The 24,457-nt window shown below is 38.1% G+C and overlaps 1 protein-coding gene across 1 annotated transcript in view; it reads left to right on the top strand.

Moving 5' to 3' along the window:
* Nucleotides 1-23,475, top strand: part of LOC108546797 (altered inheritance of mitochondria protein 3) — a gene marked incomplete at its 3' end in the record, with an annotated part of 256,093 nt that extends 232,618 nt beyond the window's left edge. The window contains exon 3 of the mRNA XM_017899055.1: nt 23,416-23,475. Coding sequence (XP_017754544.1) covers nt 23,416-23,475 — 60 coding nt within the window. The remainder of the gene's footprint in view (nt 1-23,415) is intronic.
* Between the last annotated feature and the right edge of the window lie 982 nt (nt 23,476-24,457).

Here is a 24,457-nt window from a genome sequence, read left to right as displayed (position 1 = left end):
ACACGTTGACGTAATCTCGTTGGCCCGACGCGTCTCGGAATAAAAGCAGGAGGATGGACGAATCGCGCGGGTGATATCTGGTACCGATATATCCGCGAAGAGACGTTTTCCGGTCGCTCAGGAGGACCCGGGCGATATCGAGTCTTTACGATCGAACTTCGTCCGCGATCTCGCTAGCCGGGTTTATTTATATCCGCGAACGGCATAAAACGGCGATTTGTTCGATACTTTCCGGCATTGCTGACGTATCCGTTTCCTCTTCGTCCTCGCCATGTTCCACTTCGTCCCGTTCTCGCCACCGTGCTCGCGAATAATACAGCTGCTCCATGCGGAACTTCTGTTTGCCAGACGGATCCTCCAACTTTTCTCCCGGGACACGGGCTAACGATTTTTCCGCGCTGCCTGCTGATTTAGGAGACTTGCTTCCCCTCTTCCTGGCGGTTCCATCGCGAGATTCCGACGCTGACAGACCCAGAAGAATTTTAATGTTTCGGCGTCCCTGCGAGGATGTTTGACTTGGTCTCCCGGTCGCTTGTTTGTCCGAGATTGTTTGCATCGCCGGTGATTTTGTCGCGGTAATGGAGGAGAGGCTTCTTGTCGTCCTTGCTGGATCAAGCGCGAAATTTATGCGGAAACTGGCGGAATTTTACACGTGTGATTAGTAGCACCGTGGTTTCAGAATCTGTCGCATCGATTATCGAGTATCGGGAAGGAGTTTTCGAGGAATTAAAATTTACTTGATAATTTGTTTTAGTTATTTCAGGCTTTAGTAGAAGGGTTTCTGGGAAGTACAGTTTACGTTAATTAGATATCAATGATTTTATTTGAATTTCGCAATATGGTACGATGAGATAGATTCACTTATTAGGAGAAATGTCGTGGGTAGTATGGCGCAATAATATCTTTATTTTTCACTGAAAAAGGTATATATAAAACAGTATAATTGCACGGGAGATAATATTGGGATTATGGGTTTTAATAGTAAAATAAATACCATATATATATTCTCTTTTATAGTCTTTTATTTCTCTTGACAGACTGACCGACTTCCTAGAGAGTGTCAAGAGGGTACGTGACGCGATTCGCCTAAACCCCTAATTCTTATCGAACGTTTATATAAACATTCGTTCTAAGAATTTATATCTTCTAAACCATTTATTCGTATCTTATCTCCTAGATTGATTTTGTCTTCAACTAAACTTATCTTTTCAACAATGAGTATAAAAGAAGACAGAGTGCAAGGTTTAAATAAGGGTGCGATGATGTGAAAGAGGATAGTCTTTTATGGAGTTTGAAGAAGGATTGACGTGCAAGTATTATTTGCGTGATCATGGATCAGTTATTCGTCTAGTCTTTTAGTTTATACCTTACTCCTAAATCTTTTACCCCATAATAAATATATATTGGAATGAAACAACATCTCTTATTCCTTATATTTGCCAATTAGCAATATCCCTACATGTGTTTGATCGAATGTGATATATTTGCTTTGATGATTTGGTTTTGACTGCCTTCTATCTCGTGTCTCAGTATATTTTATGAATTCGTTATGGTGGTTTCAATGTAATCTAAATGTCCGTCAGTCACGGGATACTGATGATAAAGAAATGAAACAAACCCCCCATTGACTCTTGGCGCCCAGTGTTTGGGAATGATTGTAGAGAATGAACAGCTCTCACAAATGTAATTTTATATCTCTTTTCTCCATTAAAGAAATTTTTCCTCGTGTTATCTTCAACGGTGTACCATGTATTCCACGCGTAATCCTCTTTTACTCCTCGATTGCTCGACACAAAGTCCGCGAGCACTGGTCACGCGTTGATCGTTTGCCGCGCGGAAGTTCGCGCGAAATTCTCCTCGCCGCAAATTACAATCCGTTTATGCGTCACGTTCGATTTACTTTCTCCTTTTTCGCCCTGCAAATAAGGCTTGCGCGTATGTACGCGACGCGGCAATTTAGAATTCATTCCGTGCGCCATGATGTTGGGCACGGTCGACTAAATTCAGCTACAAAGTCGACAGTCGATCGATCCGTCGTTCCGCTCGCACGCTTCCAAATAGAGCAGTTTTAATCGCCTTTGGCGAACCGTGACTGCCTTCGCCGTTTTTCCCTCGGATGTAACGGAAAATCTTCCAAGCAAACGGCGCGCCCCCTATACAAAGCGCGATTACTATAGGCTGATGCAGTTCGCGATACACTTTCGACTAAGTGCAAGGCAAATAAAGTCCCCCTAACGCTATTTTCATTTCCCTCCCGTTCATTTTTTACCCTTTTGGCAACTTTACCATCCGGTGAATATCGAACGCGCTATAAATCGACGGGATTTAAAGTTATACGGAGAAATTGCGGTGAAATTAATGAGAAATCGAACGTAGCACCATTTTTCTTTTTTTCTTTTCATTTTTAAAAAAGTTGAATCTGTGGAAAAGGTCGCGCATATTTATTGATTTTCGTGCTGGAGATACGACATCGTTAATTAAACCGACCTAAACAGACGGGATCGATAAATTTAATTAGAGATGCTAATAAGATCAGTTTTGTTTGTTTAAACGAACCGATAGCGTTTGCATGCGTTCATGCGTTTATCGCAATTGGCCAAAATTCATTAGTTTCCGTAATTATTTTTAATTTTATGTCTGCTGTATATCCCGTCTTGCTTATCGAAACTGCCAATTTTCTGTTTAAAATCGTTCTATACCTGTAATTTGATTATATCGGTCTTATTACATACCAAATTTTTGGTTCAAACCGAAGCGGTGTGAATCTGCGCGAAAAAATAAGTCGAAAATATACAGTGACATTTTTTCGCGCGAAGCTTCGTTTTCGAATAAATCGGTGCTAAAGATTCGAGAAGTGTGCATGCATTTGCACGCGAACCCACGTGTGTATTTTGCACGGAGTAACAGCCCACGAATATTCAACGTCGATCTATTCGAAAACGAAGCTTCCTGCGAAAATATTTCACTCTTACACTTTTACTTATTTTTTCAAGTAGATTTGTCTCTTATTAATTTGAATCGCCAATTTAGCAACGTTTTGTATATTCGAAGCGTTATTTTAATTCTACTTCCTGTCACTTGACGATTGATGTAGAATCGCAAATGAAAAGAGCTAATCGTTTGATGGAGAGCAAAGGGAAAGGGAAACCTTTCGAATCTTCATCGATGCGCGTGGATGAGACTGTTGAGCACGGTTTATTAATTTTTCGATCACAGTTAAGTGAGATTGAAGTGAGCGTGCAACATTTATAGAAACTCGACAGCCCGGCGGATGACGAGCTCGCTAATTAATACGAATATCACGCTAATCAAAGTCGACGATGCATTTCGATTCAACGTCTATTTCATTCGAGTTCATTATCGAGGAATTGCTTGCATTTCGGTACTCGTTATTCAGCGAAATCGGACATCAAACGCTGCCATTGAATCATTCCCTTCTATCGAAGTAAGTCGTTCGAAAAATTGCCGGATTTTCCGAGTTATACTCTAATGATAATTTTACTGAAAATTTATCTTGAATTTCGAACGTGGAATTTGGAATATTTTTATATTTTTAAACATTTTGATATCATTTCGCTTTCGGATTTTATTATTTTTCCCCGTGCTCTCGGAATGGAAAAATGCTCGTGGAGGCAGGGAATGAGATTTAGAATTAAAAACTGCTTCTCACGGTTAAAATCCAGCCACAGATTTCCTTTCCTGCTTACCATAAGCTTTTTCCTTCTTCTTGTTTCGCGACTGCATTGCTTCCCCGCTGTTACGAGCACGAGCAATTATCCAATTTACATGTCGAAGTGGCTAATGACTTCGCATCGTGTACTCTCTAATACGAACCATTTCGTCCCTTTGTTATTTTGCTTTCCAGTCTTGGCGACTGCTGCAACTTTCGACACGTTCTGTGAAGAAATTACACGCATTTGCTTCGTGCAGCGCTAACGAGATGCGAGCAAAGCGACTGGAAATTGGAGAGATTTCTTTAAATGGAAGAAAATGAGAATGGAAACTTTGTTTGCCACTTGTGAAACAGGATCGTAAATTCTTGTTCCATTTTACATCGTTTAATAATATTTTCAACGTAATTTTGTTTTATTTTTGAATTATACGCGGCGAATTATAAATTTTTGTGTTTGGAATTTATTTTGGAATTAGAAGGAATTTTTCAGCAATTTTTCATTGTTTCTTGTATTTTAAGTTTCTCGTATGCGAATGAAATTAAGGGAACGAATTGATTTATGCGCGTGAGAACAATTAACATTCGCGGTACTCTGTTTCCGTAATGCAATTTGCTCGATAACACATGGTGAACTTGTTGTTCAGGACCCCTTTGTCATGCGCTCGGTTGACATACAGGCTTAACTAGTCCGTGTTGTGCGCCAAGTTTCCACTAAGAAAAGGGAAACACTCTGGCACTAATTTATTAACATAAAACCATTTGGCGGAGTTAATCGACGCGGAATTTCGGTAGGTTTAGTTCGTTGTTATCGTATTAAAATAGTTCCTGATTGCCTCTAGGTACATAAATAAAATAATACAGGCAAACATAACTAGAATATTAAAACCTTCTCATAGCAAATGTTTATTTTAAATACAATTTAAGTCACTTAAATTAGGTCACATATAAGATTAGGTTAAATATAAAATTACTCACGTACAAAGTACAATAATATAATAATATAATAATATAATAGTAAAGGAAATAAATATATATTATAATAATCGAAATTAAACAATATTATAATAATACGATAAAACTTAAGCTAAAGTTGCTAGTTATAAGAAGCTAGGAACTCGAGAAATAAAATTACTGAAAGGACACTAGAAAAAGACAAAATGGCGCGGCTGTGACTCCCCGCAAATAAGACTCCCATTGCTCATAGCAACACGTGTGAAGGTAATTTAAACAGAACAACTCTTTTTACGTGAAATGTTTTAAATACAATTTAAATCACTTAGGTTACATGTGAGGATACATATAAGGTTATGTTAAATATAAATGTACTCAAGAACAAAGTGGAATAATAAAATAATATATTAATAAAGGAAATAAAAATATATTAGAATAATCCAAATTAAATAATATTGTGATAAAATTAGAACTAAAATTGCTAGTTATAAGGAGTTAGGTATTCAGGAACTAAAATTACTGAAAGAACGTTGGAGGAAACCATAATGGCGCGGCTATGACTTCCGGCGAATAAGACTCCCATTTGTTTATCCTATTTCGTAAACATAATTCGCGAAAATCGTACATAAGGTTCAATCGATACGAGATATACTATTCATGCTTTGTCGAATGTGTTTGACTAATATACCGGCTGTATAAGCTCGAGTCGCACAATGCGATCTATTTTCGGTGAAATATCGTGTCTCGTAAAACGGGAAGGGAGTAAAGGAAGCGGAAGAGACGGAGGACCTTGCTCGGATCCTTGTGCAAAGCTACGCACCGTATTATGTGTACATTTACGGTGACTATACAGCGAAATGGAATTTGTGATCGAAGCTGTTGTTGTGTCGGGAAATAAATAAATCCATGATGCACGGGAAAATATTCATTGCATGGAAGATTGATTTCGCTGAAAAGTACGTCATTCTGACATCCCCAGGAAATTCAACAATGGCAGTAAACTTGTTTCGAAATTGTCGTGATATAAAAATGCAAAATTACATCGGTAAAGGAACGAAGGTATAATTATCATACGAGATAGAATTCAAAATGATAGTTGATCTACGATATTTCAATGGCGGCTTTGAATATTTTCTTCCGGAGTATAAATTAATATATTTATCGAAATTTGTATATACAGTAGTCTTGTCAGAAATTAAGAACTGTCGTGAAGGTTTATAATTTTTAATTATAAATATTTATTAATTTTTATGCACATTTTCTATACCGAGGAATAGAGTCGTATGGGGAGATTCGGAGGGGACGATAAGTTGTCTTACATCACTGTTATCACTTTTATAATTAATAAACAGCGTGGCAAACGATGTAGGACCCGCGTCTAGCCGAAATATTGGCGTCGACGCCAAAATCTCGTCACGATCGCCGCGACAATGGACATCCGTCCGACTCATGGAGATTTATCGCGTCGTTCCGAGACAAGCACTGGGCTGGGGAATCAAACGAGCCACGAAATATAGGCACGAGGTGCTCCACGTCTATCCAATATCGTGAAAATCGTGTTCACGAATCGGGAACAGACTTAGTCTTGCGGTAACACTTGATTGAAATTTTCAAGTTCATACCAATATATCTATAGCAACTTGTCTGATAGATCGATAGATCTATTTCGTTTGATAAATTACAGTACTTCCCTGAAGGGAGAGTATTATCTAACCTAATGGGTTGGAGACTTTTAATAGGTTCCTCATTTTTCTGCAGATGATGTCATTTTTCTTGCAGGCGAAGTGCTTCACAATTTGTATTTTGGATAAATTATTCTTGCTTTTTTGGAATCAGTGATATATTTCTTAGTGACAATTTTCCTTGTGATAAATGAAAATGATTAATATAGGAAGTACATGCTATTTATACTGCACTGTGCGATTTAAAATTATTATTTCAAACGTCGATAACAATTTATATAATTGTAGGAATTAGTAATATTATAATAATTTAAACTCACAAAAATTCGTCAATCCCATAATTATTATATATGCAAATTGTTTTAAAGCTTATCTAAACTTTCTTCACCTACTTATTCTCATTAGCACGTAGTATAAGTCTGGTTCTCATCTTTATAAACATTTTATAGAAAATTTAATAAATAGTTAAATTGGTCTTTGTGTCTGTTACTATATATTCTGAAAAATTTAATTGCATTTTCGTGATTTTCAATAAAATTTTTAATCCTCTATTCACGGAAATGTAATGAAGACATATCTAATGTATTGCAGGATATTTTAATTATTTTACATTTCCGGAGAATAAAAATAAAGTTTTACATTCAACGTAGATTCGTTTATCTTAATTTACATATTACTACAAGAGATACTGCTCACTTTTTATTTTAAAAGTTGAAAAGGAACTTCGAAAACTTACAGTAGATGGTACCTATTTTAAACTTGGGGTATCGATTTCCAAAAATTATTCTTTGGAAAACCAATCGGATACCAATTACCAGGCCTCACCACGTGGAAGTGGCCACGTCCATTATTCCATGAGGACTAACTATAGACACGTCATGAACGTCAGACTACAGTACCCAGTTCGTAAATAGATACACAGGACGACCAGAATCGACAGACTAATAAATTTCCACGATAAGTATATTTATTTCAAATTCCTTTCATGTTCCTCTATATATAGGGGTATGTAAGAGTATGTACTTACATAATAAGAAAGACCTAGTTAATTAAGAGTCTATAATAAAAATTAAATTAATAAATCTAGATTTTTTCTTAAATTTCTGCACTTGATGTTATCATCATCAGACATCACTAGTTCTCTGATAACATACGTACGATACATCTTCTAATATATATAACGACCGGTCATTTGACCAGCCACAGTAGATTCAGCATTAACGCGTCCGTTCACTACCCATCGAATTTTCATTGCTCATAAAACCCTCCATCCGCGTTTCGTAAAATAACCCAATCCTTAACTCGTCCCTCTGCTCCGACTCCACATCCCGCATCCCGCATCACCCACATCGTGTAAAATCCCCCACACACGCGACAAACGTGTCGAACAAGTTCAAGCTTCCAATACCCCAAGACATAAACCTCGTACTTTGCAAAATTATTCCTCCCAGGAACAAGACGTTAGCCTGCATCTCCGACCGCAAAGAATCTCTCGCTGTTTCTTGAACCCGCGGCTCGTATAATCATGATGTCTGGGAATCGAACGAGATGGGTTACGAGGTGCAGAGAGGTGCCTAATAGATAGGAAGATAGAGCGTCATGACGCTTTACGACTCCTCCGCGAGCTGGAAGGACTCCTGCGATGTAAATCCGCCACAGGGATTCGAAATACCGACGCGAGTAAATATCGTCTGCCCGGTTTCTCCATTACGCGGCTTTAAAGCGATTTTTCTCCCTCTCTCTCCTCTCCCTCTCCGTCTCTCTGTGCTACCCTTTTGGTTGTTTTTGGTAAATCGACCGGTTCCAGCCGGCGACGTGTTCTTCGCCCCCTGGACCCCACTCTTTGTGGTTATCGTGCAGGGAAATTTCGTTTGACGGTGTTTTCGGGGATAGGAAATTTCGTTGCGACTTCGACGAATCGAAACGGGGGGATGTAACCCCGACAAAGCTTCCCGCGAAGGCTACGCGTGCAGGCGAAACTGCGTTAAGTGATTCATATTAAAATTGGGGAAACAATGGGGTCGTTGAACGTAAAACGAATTTGCAGAGCTTTGGTCGCGTGAATCTGAGTTTTGCGTTGCAATTGGAAGTAATTTCGTGGACTAGTTTTGAAATAGAAATTCGCTCTTTTCTATTACACATCTTTGAAATTTGCATAAATTTAATGTCTGGCTTTTTACCATGCAAGCTTCAAAGGGAAATGAACTCGTTTTGAAAGCATCAGTTACCGAATTTTCGCGATCTTTGTACATTAAAATTCCGGAAATCCCACCACGGAGAGGAGGAAAATGTTTCTTTTGGACAAAGCTTGCTTCGTCTTGTGCAATTATAAAGTGCTAACTTTCCGGTTTCTGTCTTCGACAGGGACGCGAGAGAAATGGAATCATGCTACGTCTCGGACAAATTTTGAGCATTTCAGTCGGATTTATTACATTGTCCAGGGATTTCCACTTCAGAGACCATTCTTCTCGTGGCTTAGCCTGCCAGGACAACGTTTTATTTTCAGCGTGGTTCTTCCTTGACGGCCGTCTGCTTTTACATCTCCTTGCTCGAGCCTCGTCGTGAACGTGTAACTACGAGCTCGTAAAAGGGGAAAAGGGATAAAAAGAAAGGAAGGAAAGGAGAAGCTTTAGAGTCCGAGTTTCGCGTACTCGTTAGGCTTGAAAATGCTATAATTAAGCTCGTGAACAGGGAATAAGCGATACAAGAACTCACGCGTTCTATTCCTCTCGAATCGTAAGAGTGGCTCCTGGTCGCGTTCCATAGAACCGGATGAAATTTCACTCGGCATTTTCATCGGTCGTCGAGAATTCTGCAAGCATCGACGAACAGTTGAAAACAAATTTTTCCACAAATTTTTTACGTTTTTCTATATTTTCTTTTTTCCCCTTTTTTATAGTCGCATGGGAGTTTTGTAGTATTTGCGGGCGAACCGTTTGTTCGATGCGATTTCGCAGTTGGCTGTTAAATTTATCCAGGCTAATTTAGGATTTTTGACAATTTCGCCTGCGGAAAAATCGTCATTCGACTCGCGCGCATGTATGCGTATTTGTTTACCCAATCTCTCATCTTTAATTTCAACGAAATACGACATTTCTCGCTGCGTTCGATTTTTGCTCGATTCCACCCCTTGCAGATTTATTTCGACCTATATGTCGACGAAAACGGGAAATGCAATTCGTCCATGGTTATTGAGGATCGTAGTATAGAATGCATGAACTGTAACGTTATAACAAATTTACGGTGAATGTAAAGTTACAGTGTTCACATATATTCATTTTCATTAGACGAGATTTACTCGCGAAAATTATTATACATTATCAAGCCGCAACTTCGCGATGTACGAAATGCATAATTCGGTAATTACACGTAATCAGCTGTAAATCACATTTACTACCTTCTCGTTCGGAATTACGTATTATTTCTCGCGTGGTAACGAGGGTAATGTTATTTCATATTTTTTAAATATTTTTTACCTTCTACTTTTCACTGGCACCCTTGAAAAAAGGAAAAAAGTACTCGTGAATTCGGTCGAGATAGGACATTCGTTTTGCAAGGATCGTTGGATTCGAGTATCGAAAATTTGTTTGCTTCTTAACCAACTGGAATTTGTTTTGTAAATTTATTAACGTGTCACGTGAACTCACTTTCGCGAAAACACGATAAATTCCTTTCCGTGGAAAAGTGAATTTCGTACTTTGTTTTTAATCTCTCCTTATGCAACGCGCCTGCCTCTGTTCTGCAAAAATAATTTTGTATTTCAACTACACGGGAATACGAATTTTTCAGAAATTTTTTTCCACTTAATTTTCTCGTTTATTTTCTCGTTTGACGTAGTAGCATTTTAAAATCACGCGGTTTGATTGCCTGCTCGTTGATTAGTGGAATCATCGCTTTTATTGAGATGTCAAAAAATAAAATCCTCTTTTCGAATTGTTGTTACTCCTCGAATGAAAGTTATCGAATGTTCTTCCATATTAGCGTTGTCAAATTAAGTTATTAGAAAAATGCTGGAACAACAGAGACTTAGATACTAATTATTCCTAATTATGAACGACAAATACGAGAATTTGCAATAATAATAATTTTGAAAAATTCCACGTTGCGATAATAACGTTTTAATCCTTTTAATTATTTCCAATATTTAATAATTTAATAATTAATAATTTCCAAAATCCCTTTATTTATTTCACTTTTCTTCTATCATTCTTCGCACGGGAATTCATTTAGCTCGTACTACGTCTGAGAAACGTAACGTTTCCAGAAATATTCACTCCACAGGACTACATTCCTACTCTTACACCCATTACTCCACGAAGAAGATGAAAGAAAATAAAATTAAATGACGTAATAGAGCCACAATTTCTGATCGGACCGTATTACCGTGAATCAAAGAAATCACCACGCCAATGCTTCTTGTTATCTTCTCGTCGAGCTGGTCCCGATCGTGTCAGAATTATTCTCCAGCAGTTCTGCAGTGGGTGGTAATGAGGTCCGTTTGGAGGATGCCTACGAAATCAGTCGCTAACTGTGTTGGAATCATCGTTATTCCCGAAGCTCTCCGACCCAAGTGTCCTGATGGTTCCTTCAGAAATTCTCGCGGCGAACTACTCATGACAATGGACCAACGTTTGTCTCTGGACCCTTCTCAGACTCTTCCTTTCCTTTTTTCCTTTATTTTTTCGTGTCATTTTCCCCTGTTCTCCTTTCCGTTCCTTATTTTTCTTCTCGTCTACTCTCCTTCGCGTTCTCTGCGAACCTCCGAGGCCCCCCCTGCGACGCCACTGGCCTCGCCATCTGCATGCTTCCTCGAGGAATTTTAGGGCGGATTCTTCGCGCTGATCGATCGTCCCTGAAGTTTCTTAAAGTCTACATCCGACCTCGTTCCCAACTTTCAAGATGGATTTTTCACGCTTGCGACCATCCACCGTTTGCAGAGGCCATCGGTGTGTTAGAGGTTCTCTAATTGGACGATCTGGTCCGGATGATCGACTCGGGTATCGGGAACTTGATTGCGAACAGATTACTTTTCTGTGGTTCTTCGTGTTTCTCTATTTTTCTATTCATTTCGGCGGAGGAGGGTAAATAGTGATCAACGACGAGTAACTGTGATTATATTTCGATCCTTGCTATAATTCCGATATTTTTTATTCGCTTTATAACAAGCCCTGGAAAATATCCAGGTTGAAGTAAAACATTGGTTACCTAGTAAACATTCCGCTTATTTTTTAATTTTCCCGATTTTAATGCGAATTTTACGCGAATGTTGGGATTTTTTCAAAAATAAATTTATGTGCATTTACTTGCGCATTATTAACGCGATTGTTATGCTTTTTCATGGATTAAAATGTTATTATTACAACGTGGAATTTTTTTAAAAGTGTTATTCGTACGAATTCTCGTATTTGTCGTTTATATAATAATAGAAATATTGTAATATTAATGTTGAATTTATCGCTTTTGATTAATATTCGAGTCTCTCTTCCTGCGATAAGCATCGAGTACAGTTCTTCCTTGGTCTGCCATTTTATTTTGCTGATATCTCTCGAAATTTTCTTCTTTACTGTCTTGTCATCGAGATCTCGAAGCAGCCGCAGGTATTGGATTTTCATTTCTCTCACGTCTGTATCCCTCTTTTGTATCCCTTTTTGCCTCGTTAACTCTTATATCCTCTCTTTAAACTTTCTGACATGATTCAGCTGCTTCGCGAAATTCTTCTCCGGGCTTTCCAGGGTAAGATTACTCGCTTATCAGTTTTCTCCTTACTTCGCGTTTCACTTATTATTATATGTTAAACTAACAAGATCCGTTCATATCCCTGTGCATTATACGAGAGGTTCCGAAAGTATATATGACACTCGAAACAGATGAGAAAGTTCGTAACGATAACAAAGGAATTTCATTTGATAGCTATTATCTGTACGATCAGAGGGTAGAGATTGAATACGATTTCATTTTATGGAAATGAAAGTATGAATAAACGTGTTAAATATATGTATTAAAAATATTTGAATATGTCAATCGTATTAAAATAATTCTTAAATGCACTGTACAGGAATGCAATTGTATAGGAATACAATTGATGATACTAAACGTATTAAATGTTCTCAGAATATTAAATAATTAAAATATTCAAAATAGTAATATTGTATTATTAGTATTATTATATAAATATTAATGTTATTAACAATATTAAATTATTACAAGGTAATATGTATATCTTACAATAATTTAATATTGTTAATAATATTAATATGTTCACTATACAATTTTTTAATAATAGGTTAATAATAATAAGAGTTAATAATAATAAGAATATTTTAATTATATAAGTTAATATATATAACTTACAATAATGTAATATTGTTATTAATGTTAATATCCCGTCATCCTGATGTCAACAGTTCGAATACTCGCAACTATAGTACTGAAAATTCATTCTCTCTAGGAATCCTGCCAAATTCTCACGCTTACCTTACACGAGTATCTCAAGTCCAACAATTAGTCCAAACTTCCGACCCTTGGAAACGATGTTTCCCATAAATTCCCGCTGAAAATTTGGTCAAGCGATTTTTCATCCTTAAATGGTAGCCCAGGGCCGATTTAAGCGTCCCTTCCCTGTCACCGTCGCAGTTTTTCCCAGAACACCAGGCTCTGGAGTACTCTGTAAATAAGACGGACATCGGTTACTCGATTCTCAAAGGAGTCTGTTAATCACCCGCTTGAGAGCCTCCTGCAATGGGAACACGGAATAACTTAACGAGCTGAAAGATTTACAACCATCCGTGTGGTAGCTGCTCAAAGAACCACATAGACCCTAAGTCTTGGAGGAACTCGTGACGCAGAATAATTTCTTCTCCAACTTCCCGCCAAGTTTCCATGGTTTTCTAACTGACCATTTGATTATGTTACGTCGATATCGATGTATTAGTCAGAATCGAATATTCATTTTTCGTGTCCAATAATCGTGGATGCGATCAGTTGAGCGCGAAAAATTCAATTTTCTAAGTGAAACGAATCAACCAAACTTGATTTCGTGGTAAATCGTTGGAGAAGATACAGGATCACAGGGAAGTCGATGTTACACTGTAGGATCCCTTGATACGTACATGCAAAAGAACATTTAGCATACAGAAAAGGGAGTCGAGAGTATTTATGGGACTACGTAGGTGTTTTCGAGAAAGTCGACTTTCATTTTAAGCTGAAATCAAAGATTTTATGACGGCACGTATTGCTACCCTTCGGACTTACAATTAGTCAGTCCGGGCCTCAACAGCCCATACGGGTGCCATGAAGCCTCGGGGGATTCTTCGAAGGGTCCAAGGTACTGCAGGCGACCTTAACTGCGCCGGAGACCGCGGGCCCTTCAGAAGATCCCTCTACGTCGCCAAATTTCTGCAACTGCTCCCACTTTTTCTGAAAAACGCACTAAGGACGCAAGAAATAGGGGGGCGCAATTAATTGCACAGAAAATACTTGTTTGATTAACAAGTTGGACCCGGAGTTAACCAATCAGAGTGTCTCCCGCGCTTTTAGGGAGAGCTCCTGAAATCGGAGGAAGACTTGGCCAGTATTCTCCGCGTGACGAGCAGGCCAAGACCTCTTGCGCTGAAGACCCTGTAGTTTTCAAATAGGGGAGTTTCAAAATGATCCTTCGGAATTACCGAGTTTTGTAACACGTGTTTTGGCTATCGAGCGTGGACGAAATTAAGATTTAAAAGGACTTCTGTTTCATTGCCCCCCAATTTTTCCATTCCTAGATTCCAACTTGAAAATAGCCTGCCTTCACGATCGTGTTATAAACCTTAGAAATATCGACCTCACGGCTCTTTTAGGTATGCCAAGATGGGATACTCCATATGCACCGTCTAACAATTTTATTTACTTAATTTCTTTATAGCTTTTCGTCCGGGAAGAATTTTTCCGCGCTCCATACATTTTTTCGTTTCAAAATTCCATTTCACCGTGTCACTCGTGCATTTGGTATTTTTAAGGCGTATAAAGTTTACCGAAAAAGGAAAGATCCATTTTCCATTGTTCTTTTCACGAAAAGCGTTCATCTGGTTAACTTTTGTGTCTAAAAAATGGCTCTTCTATTCGCGACACATACCTCCCTTTGCTGAATAAAATTCCACCACGGATTTTCGATTATTTGTTTTCATTTGTTTCCTGGATTTTGCCGTCGAACAGGTTTCCATTGTACACGGTTTTCAACGCAGAACAAAGAGAAATCGTCGGAATTGGCTCGGTGCTGATAACAAAACTATCTCTTACATTCTTTATACGATTGTATTTGGGCGTAAATTTTGCGATATTGTCTCAACATTTCGAGCATGCAAAGCCAACGCGTTTATTCGTATTTCATAAAGCGAAACTAGATTTTTCGTCAGGCTGATGGCTTAAATATTTCATTTTTTTCATTAGGATATCGATATCCGTATTTGTTCATTATCAGCTACTGTATCCGAACATTTGAAATTTCGTTTATATCGTGAAATATTACTATGACGAATAAATCGCGGCTATATTTCACCGATTTTTAAAGTACTGATGTATCCTTCGACCTTGTCATTCGTTATTCTTATTTATTGGCACGGTATTTTGAAATATCACCGAAGGCAATTAAACTCGATTTTTCCTTTTTATTCGGCAATTCTACGATTCAGTTTATCAACAGAGCCTCACACCGTCGCAAGGAATACGTGCCGTTTATGCTGGAGGACACAGCTCCTGCGCGCGTGAAAAATAATTCGATTGGAGCAGCAGCAGATGCGAAAGAAAGTCCTGGAAGAAATTTCCGCGAGCGAGCTGGTCGAACAGCCTTTTCCTCGTCGCCTTTTTGAATCAGGGACACGATTGTTGACCGATCCGTCGAAGCGGATAAAGATAAGGAGGAAACGATTCAGTGGGGATTCCGTGTTGCGGATGTTCCATCCTTCCAATCCATTCCACTTGTTTTTCTCGTCCGACGTGTCGTGCCTGGCTGAGTTATGTCATAAATTACCAAGTACTATTTAAACCCTGGGTCCGACACCGTGAATCGTGAAATCTTTCAAGCATTAAATCCTATACAAAATTTGATAATTTCGAAAAATTCTTCATTAAATTATCACGCAAATGAAATAAATATCTGGAAATAAAATTCGTTTCTAAATACAAATGCGTAGATCTTAATAAATTCTCGAGTAAATTTCATCTCATCCTGTTACTTCTAGTCCATATCCCTGTGTCCAATCACGCTCTCCGTCTGAACGGTATCGAGTACCTACATTGATAACAATCACCGCGAGTGAGTTCTTACGTTCCCAGCGACTCAGTATCGATTTTCCTCAAGGTACATTGCCACCAATTACATCGGAAGCTTTCACAAACGACAACGGAGCTTTATCCTGCGTGAAAAAAGGTAAGAGACTGTTTAACCCCCCTCGGTGTCCGATTTATCACCCGTGGTACTACTCAGGCTGGAAAAATGTCGCGTTCATGGATCCTCGTTAGCCGAACGATCTCCACCCCCGTTTAATTTCCCTGATTTACGATTACATCGAACGTATGCATCATAGAAAAACGATCGCGTATATCACGACGCCGCGATCGGTCTGCAACGACCGCTGCTCGTTGATCCGAAGAGTTACACGTTCGGAAATTCGTACAAACACCGGATAAATAATACTAAGCGCGCCCGGCGGAGATTTAATTAATTTTCATAGTTGCTATAACGTGCACGCAATAACGGGAAACTCGATACACCGTGCAGTATGCAGAACATACACCGGCGGTCGCATTTATCCATGTGAAACGCAATATTGATTCGCTGGTACCAACGGCAATTGTTTGCTTCATATCGCGCTATTCCCGCGCGCTCCTTTTTCCACGGACGTCGCAGCAATTCCGAGCACGATAATGGTTATTTTTTGTATTCTATGCCAATTCGCTGTTTTCACAGGTTGGCGTAAAAATGTTGACCGCCGGTCACATCCGCGGCTCGATATTGATTTCGCGAGTTTGCTCCCCTGCGTGGTGGCATCGGTGTCCTTTGGGGGGACTAAAGGGACATCGTCGGGTATCTGTGGGGGTCCACCTCACCAGGGGTTGCGATGAGGTCTCGTGGTTCCTACGGTTGTCTATCTCACGATTCTGATTACAACTCTTTAGTACTCTATAATGATCACAGCCATTTTATACACTATATATTCTCTCTATAATTCGCTAAACCCTCTCTGCACTTATCTACTTGTGGGGGTTGCTTGGATTGCCTTGTGGTTCATACGGTGCTGCCGGTTGGTATCCTCTTGGTCGTCGTACTATGATAGGGTAGCAGGTAGAAGGACGTGTAAGCGATCTTAGAATAGACGGCGTAAACAGTCAGGCGACAGGCAGCGTCTCCGACTGTTTACGCCTAAAACACTTGAACTCATCGATGGCGAGACGAGGGGTGTCAAAGCTTCTCGAGCCGAAGGACCGTCAGTAAAATAAAAGCCTTTGACGAAGAAAGTCTTCTAGACCACTAGCCCTATCTCCTTATCCTTCCGCTACAGACGCAAGGAAGGGGTGCGTTTGGTCCTAGGCCTGCTAGTGAACTCGTCCATAAGGCCCTGTCTTAGCCGGGGGATACTTAGATAGCATAGGAACTTATATTTATGGGAAGTCGAGGATTCACCGAGGACTTTCTCGTAAGTCCTCGAACCTCCTTCAGGTAGGAATAAATCTATTGGCAAGGGCTACAATGATGACATGATGATATATCAATGAACGAAAGGCACCATTTCGGGTTTCGGCTTTATTATGGATTTATTATGTTCAGCTTTGGTATGTAATTATCGGCTTCGTTATTACAAGCTTTATTATACAAAATGGGTCTTTATTATGGATTTATTATGTTCAGCTTTGGTATGTAATTATCGGCTTCGTTATTACAAGCTTCATTATACAAAATGGGGCTGGTGCCAAGAACAGGGTGTCACTCTTAGGAAACGGTCTGTAATGTTCTCTAATCACCAAGGAACTGATTTTGTCAAGTCCTAGGGACAGGGTTTATACCAAACTTTAAATCAAAATATTGCGAAAACAAGGGTTCACTATGAAGAAACCCATTAAGGTTTTTCAATACTAGGTGGGTACTATAATTTATACCTACTACTGTTCCAAAAGCGATGTCCACGAACGTAGAGTCCTCTTCTCAGGGTTGACTCCTGAGTCATTACTGCATTTCGGATGTTGACTATGCACGATGAAGTTGGCTTCATACCCCCATTGACTCGGGATCCTCGATGTCGCTAAGGGTGGAAACAAAATGTTGGTTTTCTTCTTTCGCGTTCCTACAGGACGAAACTACAGGACGAGATTTAGGGATCGTTTGTTTGTTTATTGTACAGAAAATAGCGTGATAGTTGGTGGAGAAAATGGCAGAAAGAGCCGAGTTGTCGACAAGGCCGACTGTTGACGAACAAATTTAGCGCCAAGGGATAGGATTCGCGGCTGCCGCGGGCTGACTCGAAATTACAAACGATTGTCGCGATTATTGATGACGTGCTGTTCTAATCTATTGGTTATTCACGACATTTACGTGAGATTTCCCATTCGATGGTGGATAGGATTGAAACACGAGCTTCGTATAATATCGACGTGAAACGATAATTAGTTACAGCGAATTATACCCTCGTGTTCGATGCTCGCTGTGTTCGTACTGGTAACTAATTGCGCATGAGGCCTGAAGGAGTTTTTGGACTATCGATAGTGAACGAGTCACTGGAATATAGCTCGTGACTTTGCTGGCCATGATTTATATTCAGGAGTCACTTCGAGGTTGGACAGAGGTCATCGAGGTTGTGCATTTACGATCGGGGTCGTTTGGAACTCACAGGTGGGTCATCTGTGTCGTGACATTTATGGTCGAGGTCAGTTGAAAGTCACGAGGGGTCATCGAGATCGTGTCATTAACCGGTAGAGTCGCTTGGAGGTCACGGAAGGTCATCGACGTCGCGTTATCCGATGCTAGGGCCACGAGAGGTCATCGAGGTTGTGCAATTGACGTTTAGTGTCATGGTAAAGGTCGTATGCGGGTCATCACGGTCGTGGCATTGGTAGTTAAGATCATTTGAGTGCTCCGGAGGTCATCGAGGTCCTGTCAGTGGCAGTCAAGATCGTTCGAAGGTTACAAAGCGGCCATAGAGATCGTATTGCGGTCAAAGTCATTTGACGATCCATGGAAATGATTTCAATGGAAACGATGTCAAAATACAAATGTCTGTTGTATTAATTGATATTATATTATCGATTAATTGATTGTATTATACTTCGTCATAGATTGATTTTCTTTAGAATACTTCATTATAAAGTGATAATTCACCATATCAGAATAAATACGTAAGAGAGACTAAATTGTAGATAGGGACAGTAGTTGAACTATTTTCAAATGTGTTCATTTGACAATAAGTAGGAGAACAAGAATTATCAACACAGAAAATGTCGAGTAATGTAAACAGTTATCACATTGAATTCATAATATTAATCAGAAAGTCACCATTTTCTAACAACATTAAAATTAAAATATCTCCTAAATTAATGACTTTTTAACATAAATGAGTTCCTACCTTTTTGCAAAGAATATGAAGGAACATTAGCTGGTGTAATAAAAAATATATGCTTCCATTTAAAAAAATATTAATGACCTTCAACGTTACCTATCACAACTATGAATTCATCACTCAATTTAACCTCGTTAAAAAGAAGGAGAGAAATCTCTGATATTCTTTTTCTTTATAAAGTGCTCAATTGTCTTATAAATTGTTCTGACATATTAGAGATATTCTCAATCAATGTTCCAATTTTTCATTTAAGACGATACAACTTTCTTCAAACAACATAAAACCTATTTTGCATACCACTCAGGTATTAATAGAATGATTATTAATGTTAACAACACTTATCCTGCCCTAGATCTATTCAGTCAATCTCTTCACTCTATAAAACAGCTACTACATTGCACCTCTTTGTAAACAAATTTTTTTTTTCTTATACTTATACACATCACGTCTGTTTGTATATTTTTATTTTTATTTGTTACCATTAATTTTATACCTCACTGTAATAATTTTCTTCTAATTTTTCTAATAGGTTAATCCCGTATAAATAAATAAATAAATAAATAAATAAGTGTCCTTTACACATGCATCTACAAAAATAATAATACTATCAGAATATGCCTCTCTCAAAACCATACAACTTCATCCCAAATATTTTTCGATATGCGTAATAGTAATGACGTATATCTAGGTGGTAAATACGTGGTGACCCACCCTGTATATATCGTATCAACTTATCGATTGCTTTATTTTCGTGTTTTTAATTCGGCGCGTGAGCCATGAGTCCTCTTGGTCTGTTTCATCATTGAATCTTTGATGAAGCTTAATTCCTGTGTACCATCGTTAGCCTCCGCCGGAAACTGTTACTTCGGAAATAGGAACTCGCGTAATCTATCGAGACTTGCCTTGTCCGGCTGAAAATACCTCTAGTACCGGTTTCTGCGACGAGTAGAATTATTTTCCGTTGAAGTCACGGATTTATCGATTTCTCGAGTACCACTCGAGCTGTACCGCGTTCATTTTTTGGCGTCCATTCCACTGATTCGTTTGAAAGACTGATTCGGATTGCGGTGCCTGGCGCCGAGTCGATCCTCGTGCCTGTGAATTCGAAGCTCGATAACTTGAATAGTTTGTTAACCATATGGATCTTTCTTTCGCTCTTGCGGTTTAATTGATAACGCAGTTTGATTGTCTGATCGCTGGAATCGAGTGCATTTTGTTGCTCCTTAATTGATTCGCTCGGTATGTAACGAGCCTCCATGTTGGAAAATAAATTGTATATCTGTATCGAGTATCCTACGCGCGTGTCACGAATATTCTAGAATAATAGATAGAATTATTTTCTTCTTTATTTATAATTTAATATAAATAACTTATCAGATTCTTAGATTATCTGTACTAATTTTCGTCATCTTACATTCTATTTACTATATATTCAAAGTGTTTTAAAAGTACAATTCAATCTCAGAAATTAGTATTATAAGACGTAAATTCAAGTCTCCAAATATCCTGTATATTTTCAATTTATCGAGAAGATATTCTTATATATAAAACATTAAATATCTATGAAACATTTATCAAATATTCCTGAAAATTTAAACATAATAATCCATATTTATTTATTTATTTAATAATAATCTACGGGTAGTAGAATCCATTAGTGAATAAACAAGAAATAAAGATCCATCAGTTTGTTAGAGAAAGAAAGAATGTAGGTTATATATGGTACAAATGCCGATATAGTGGATATAAACAATTTGCTTAGAGATTTAAGATCTGGTATTTAAACGATGAGATACTATTACCAAAAAATTGAAGGTTTGATGAAAAATTGTTTGCAAGAATGCATATTCTATTGATAGGGTCTGCTGATTCAAGTCGTGCAGTATTATGCTGTTCAGGTATAAAGATTTGATAGTCTCTTAAATTTTTTGAAGAAGCATGAAAATTAATGAAAGATAATAATTCTAGATTACGTATAATAGCTTTTATAATTTTGAAGAGAAATAAAATGTCAGCAGCAATTCTTCTCGATTCAAAAGATTTAAGATTAAGCTTGCGTTGAACAGGTTCATAATCATGATCATAAATACTCATATAACGTCCAAGTTTATAGCCAGCCAATCCTAGAAATCTGTGTTTAATCTGTTCAATACGATATTTTTGACCAGCTTTAGTTGAAGGCCAAATCGTCGATGCATATTATAAACGGGACCTAACTAAGGTACTATATAAGAATCTTAACACTAGATTTACAAAATCCGTCAATTTGATAGATGGGTTGCTCCAATTATACGATGATAACAAATTTAGTTAACTTATATTAAGACTCTTAACCCTTTGTACTCGAGAGGTGATCTTCAGTCACCATTTCATAAAATTTGGAAGATCGATATTAATTAATATATCAAATTTAATGTAACGTAACAGTGTGCGAGGTATCGAAATCAAATAATTCTACAATTCTATTATACAATTCTTTATTTACTGCTCAAAAAGGTACCGTCAGTTTTTTAATAGAGAATCTTTGAATTTCTTCTCTTCTCTAGCCAAAAAATCGTCGAGTGCAAAGGGTTAATATTGTAATTGTTTTTAAATTAAACTAATAGTTAAAAAAAGAAAAGACACGTGGTTTACTTTACCTGTAAATTTGACAGGTGTCCGTAGAAATAGGTATACAGATAGCGTCTATAAACCTAGTGCTAAAGAGTTTACATTTTTGAAGGAGTTTAAATATTTATTTACTAATAATTATTCTTAATGGGAATCTAACGATTAGTCACAAATAAATGTATAATAAAAGAATACTGTATGAATTCTGTAAAAATACTGTATGTGGAAGAAAAGGGAATCGGACTAAATGTTTCCAAAAATACCAGCCATGGCGTACAACTTGTTCAAAATTACTTGCAAGCTAAAAGATCGCCGTACAAAACCGCCGGCCACGCTACCAGCATTGCACCATGCAAACACGACCACCATCCATCGCGCAGATAATGGAACACCGCAGATGTTTCTTCGCCATCCACGTGCGCCGACGAAGGGTCGAATTAACCGTGTTAAATCACCCGTTCTTCTTTTTCCGCATAAACCATAGCCGGGCTATAATTTCTAGACTCCCCTGTTCCGCGGCGTGCGTATTTTTTTTTCCCTCCCCTTCTTCGTAACGACCGTCCACCCTCTTACCCGCTCCTTGCCGGATGCAAACGGGCGAATGCATTTCCTCGGTCAGGGGCAGTTAATGGCTGAACTGCAGCCACCGAACTAGATGGCATTCCGCAGGATTTACGGGGCGACAGCTTTTACAGCCGCGTTTCGGTATTCGCAGTTTCGAACCGTAACATCCGCGCGATTTCACGCCGCGAAATCATGCCTCTATTTCCAATTGACAGGCCTTCGATCGATGTCAAAAAGCGCGATACTCGCCTAAAAGCTGCCACACGTAATTGCCGATTTACCGATGGCCCGTGTTTCCTGCGACCCTAAATGGTCTCCCTCCTTTGGTGCAAGGGGTGTGGATCTCGCGAGACGATGGACACTGATGTGTCTACTTTGCAGGTTTTATCTATTTTTGAGAATATATGGAATACTATTTGTCTATTGTGCAGTTTTAGTTTCGAAATTAATTTCAAAATTAATTTGGTTGGTTTTCATATTGATTTTTGATGGACCGTGTTTCCTGCGACCCTAAATGGTCCCTCTTTTGGTGCAAGGGGTGTGGATCTCGTGAGACGATGGATACTGATGTGTCTACTTTGCAGGTTTTATCTATTTTTGAGAATATATGGAATACTATTTGTCTATTGTACAGTTTTAGTTTCGAAATTAGTTTCAAATTTCGTTGGTTTTTGATTTTTTGATGGCCCATGTTTCCTGTGACACTAAATGGTCCCTCCTTTGGATGAAGGAGTGTGGATCTCGTGAGACGATGGACACTGTATTCATTTTGCACGTTTTCTCTATTTTTGCGAATATAAGGATTCCAATTTTTCTATTGTACAGTTTTAGTTTCAAAATTAATTTCAAACTTCGTTGGTTTTCATTTTGATTTTCCGATGGCCAAGGGGTGTGGATCTCGTGTAACGATAGACACATTGATGTGTCCATTTTGCACGTTTTATTTATTTTTGTGATTATATGGAATACTATTTGTCTATTGTGCAGTTTTAGTTTCGAAATTAATTTCAAAATTAATTTGGTTGGTTTTCATATTGATTTTTGATGGACCGTGTTTCCTGCGACTCTGAATGGTTCCTCTTTTGGTTCAAGGGGTGTGGCTCTCGTGGGACGATAAACACTGTTTATTTTGCACGTTTTATCTATCTTTGTGAATATATGGCATACTATTTGTCTATTGTACAATTTTAGTTTCGAAATTAATTTGAAATTTCATTGATCTTTATTTTTATACATATAGGGGTAGTGTTTTTTGGAGTATTGGGGATGTAGAAGTTTCTTGTTATTAATCGCGAAAATGATTTTCGTGGAAGTTATTCGAAATGTTAAAACGATGTATTTTGTGTTACAGCCAACCATTTTCGGCACTGTGGCCTCGGACCTGAACCCAAAGGATGGCAACAGTCGAAGGGTGAGTGTTGGATAACGACAAAATTTCATATCGATGGGGTATAATTAATTCTTTGACGCTCCTGTGTATCATTACTAATGAATTAAACGTGTGCTAATTAAATTTTGCTCGATATTAAACATTGTAAATTGTCGCTAATTTCTCAAAATGACGAATTTCCGATTTATTTTCTGTTTTAATACGGTTGAAATATGAATATTATTTTCGGATGATATATTTTATTAAAATGTTTTATATCATTTTACACGTTCACGTCGGAATAATTAGTTACCGTCAAACGGCAATTAGTAATTAATTAGTATCGAAATAATAATAGTAGCCGGCCATGTTTCGTCATTGTCTACATTCCAATATTTTATTTCCATAAATTAATAATAATGATCAAACAGGCCAGGAATTATTTCAAACAATAGACATATCTGGAAAAATATTTTGAAAAATATTTAAAAAAGAATTACCTATTATCTCTTGTACATAATTACGATATTACTAAATATCTTGATGCAAATTTTAATTTCCCACCTCTTCAATTTCCACCAACACACAATTACTTTATTATACAGTACAATTCTCTTTATTATAAATTAAAATATATATAAATTAAATATGTATTTCTGAAACATACATTTATTACATTTTCTCATAGCACTAACGTGGCTAAGAATAATTTCGAGCCCTACATTCGCAATGAATCCGAAGAAGTATTATGCTCCCTCTCCGATAAATAAATCCGCAATTATGAGATAACGAGGAGAGTAATTACGAATCGAATATTCTAATAATTACGAGAAAGAGAAAGCAGGATTTTCTGGCAGAAAGGTAGAGGGATGTTCGTGCAAGAAAATCTGGGAAAATCTCCGTCTTGTTTTTCATGAAACGCGTCCCGTGAGATTCTTGCTCGACTCTTAATGGGTAAAAATTGCTGCTAAGTCGCTGTTCTGCTTCTCCCTCTTTAAACGCTCGAAGATAGAACGCCCTAGCG

The sequence above is a fragment of the Eufriesea mexicana genome, unplaced genomic scaffold, assembly GCF_001483705.2.
Source record: "Eufriesea mexicana isolate 0111107269 unplaced genomic scaffold, ASM148370v2 scaffold794, whole genome shotgun sequence".
Classification (NCBI taxonomy): domain Eukaryota; kingdom Metazoa; phylum Arthropoda; class Insecta; order Hymenoptera; family Apidae; genus Eufriesea; species Eufriesea mexicana.
Note: the sequence above shows the minus strand (reverse complement) of the source record. Positions and strands in the feature narration are given on the sequence as shown.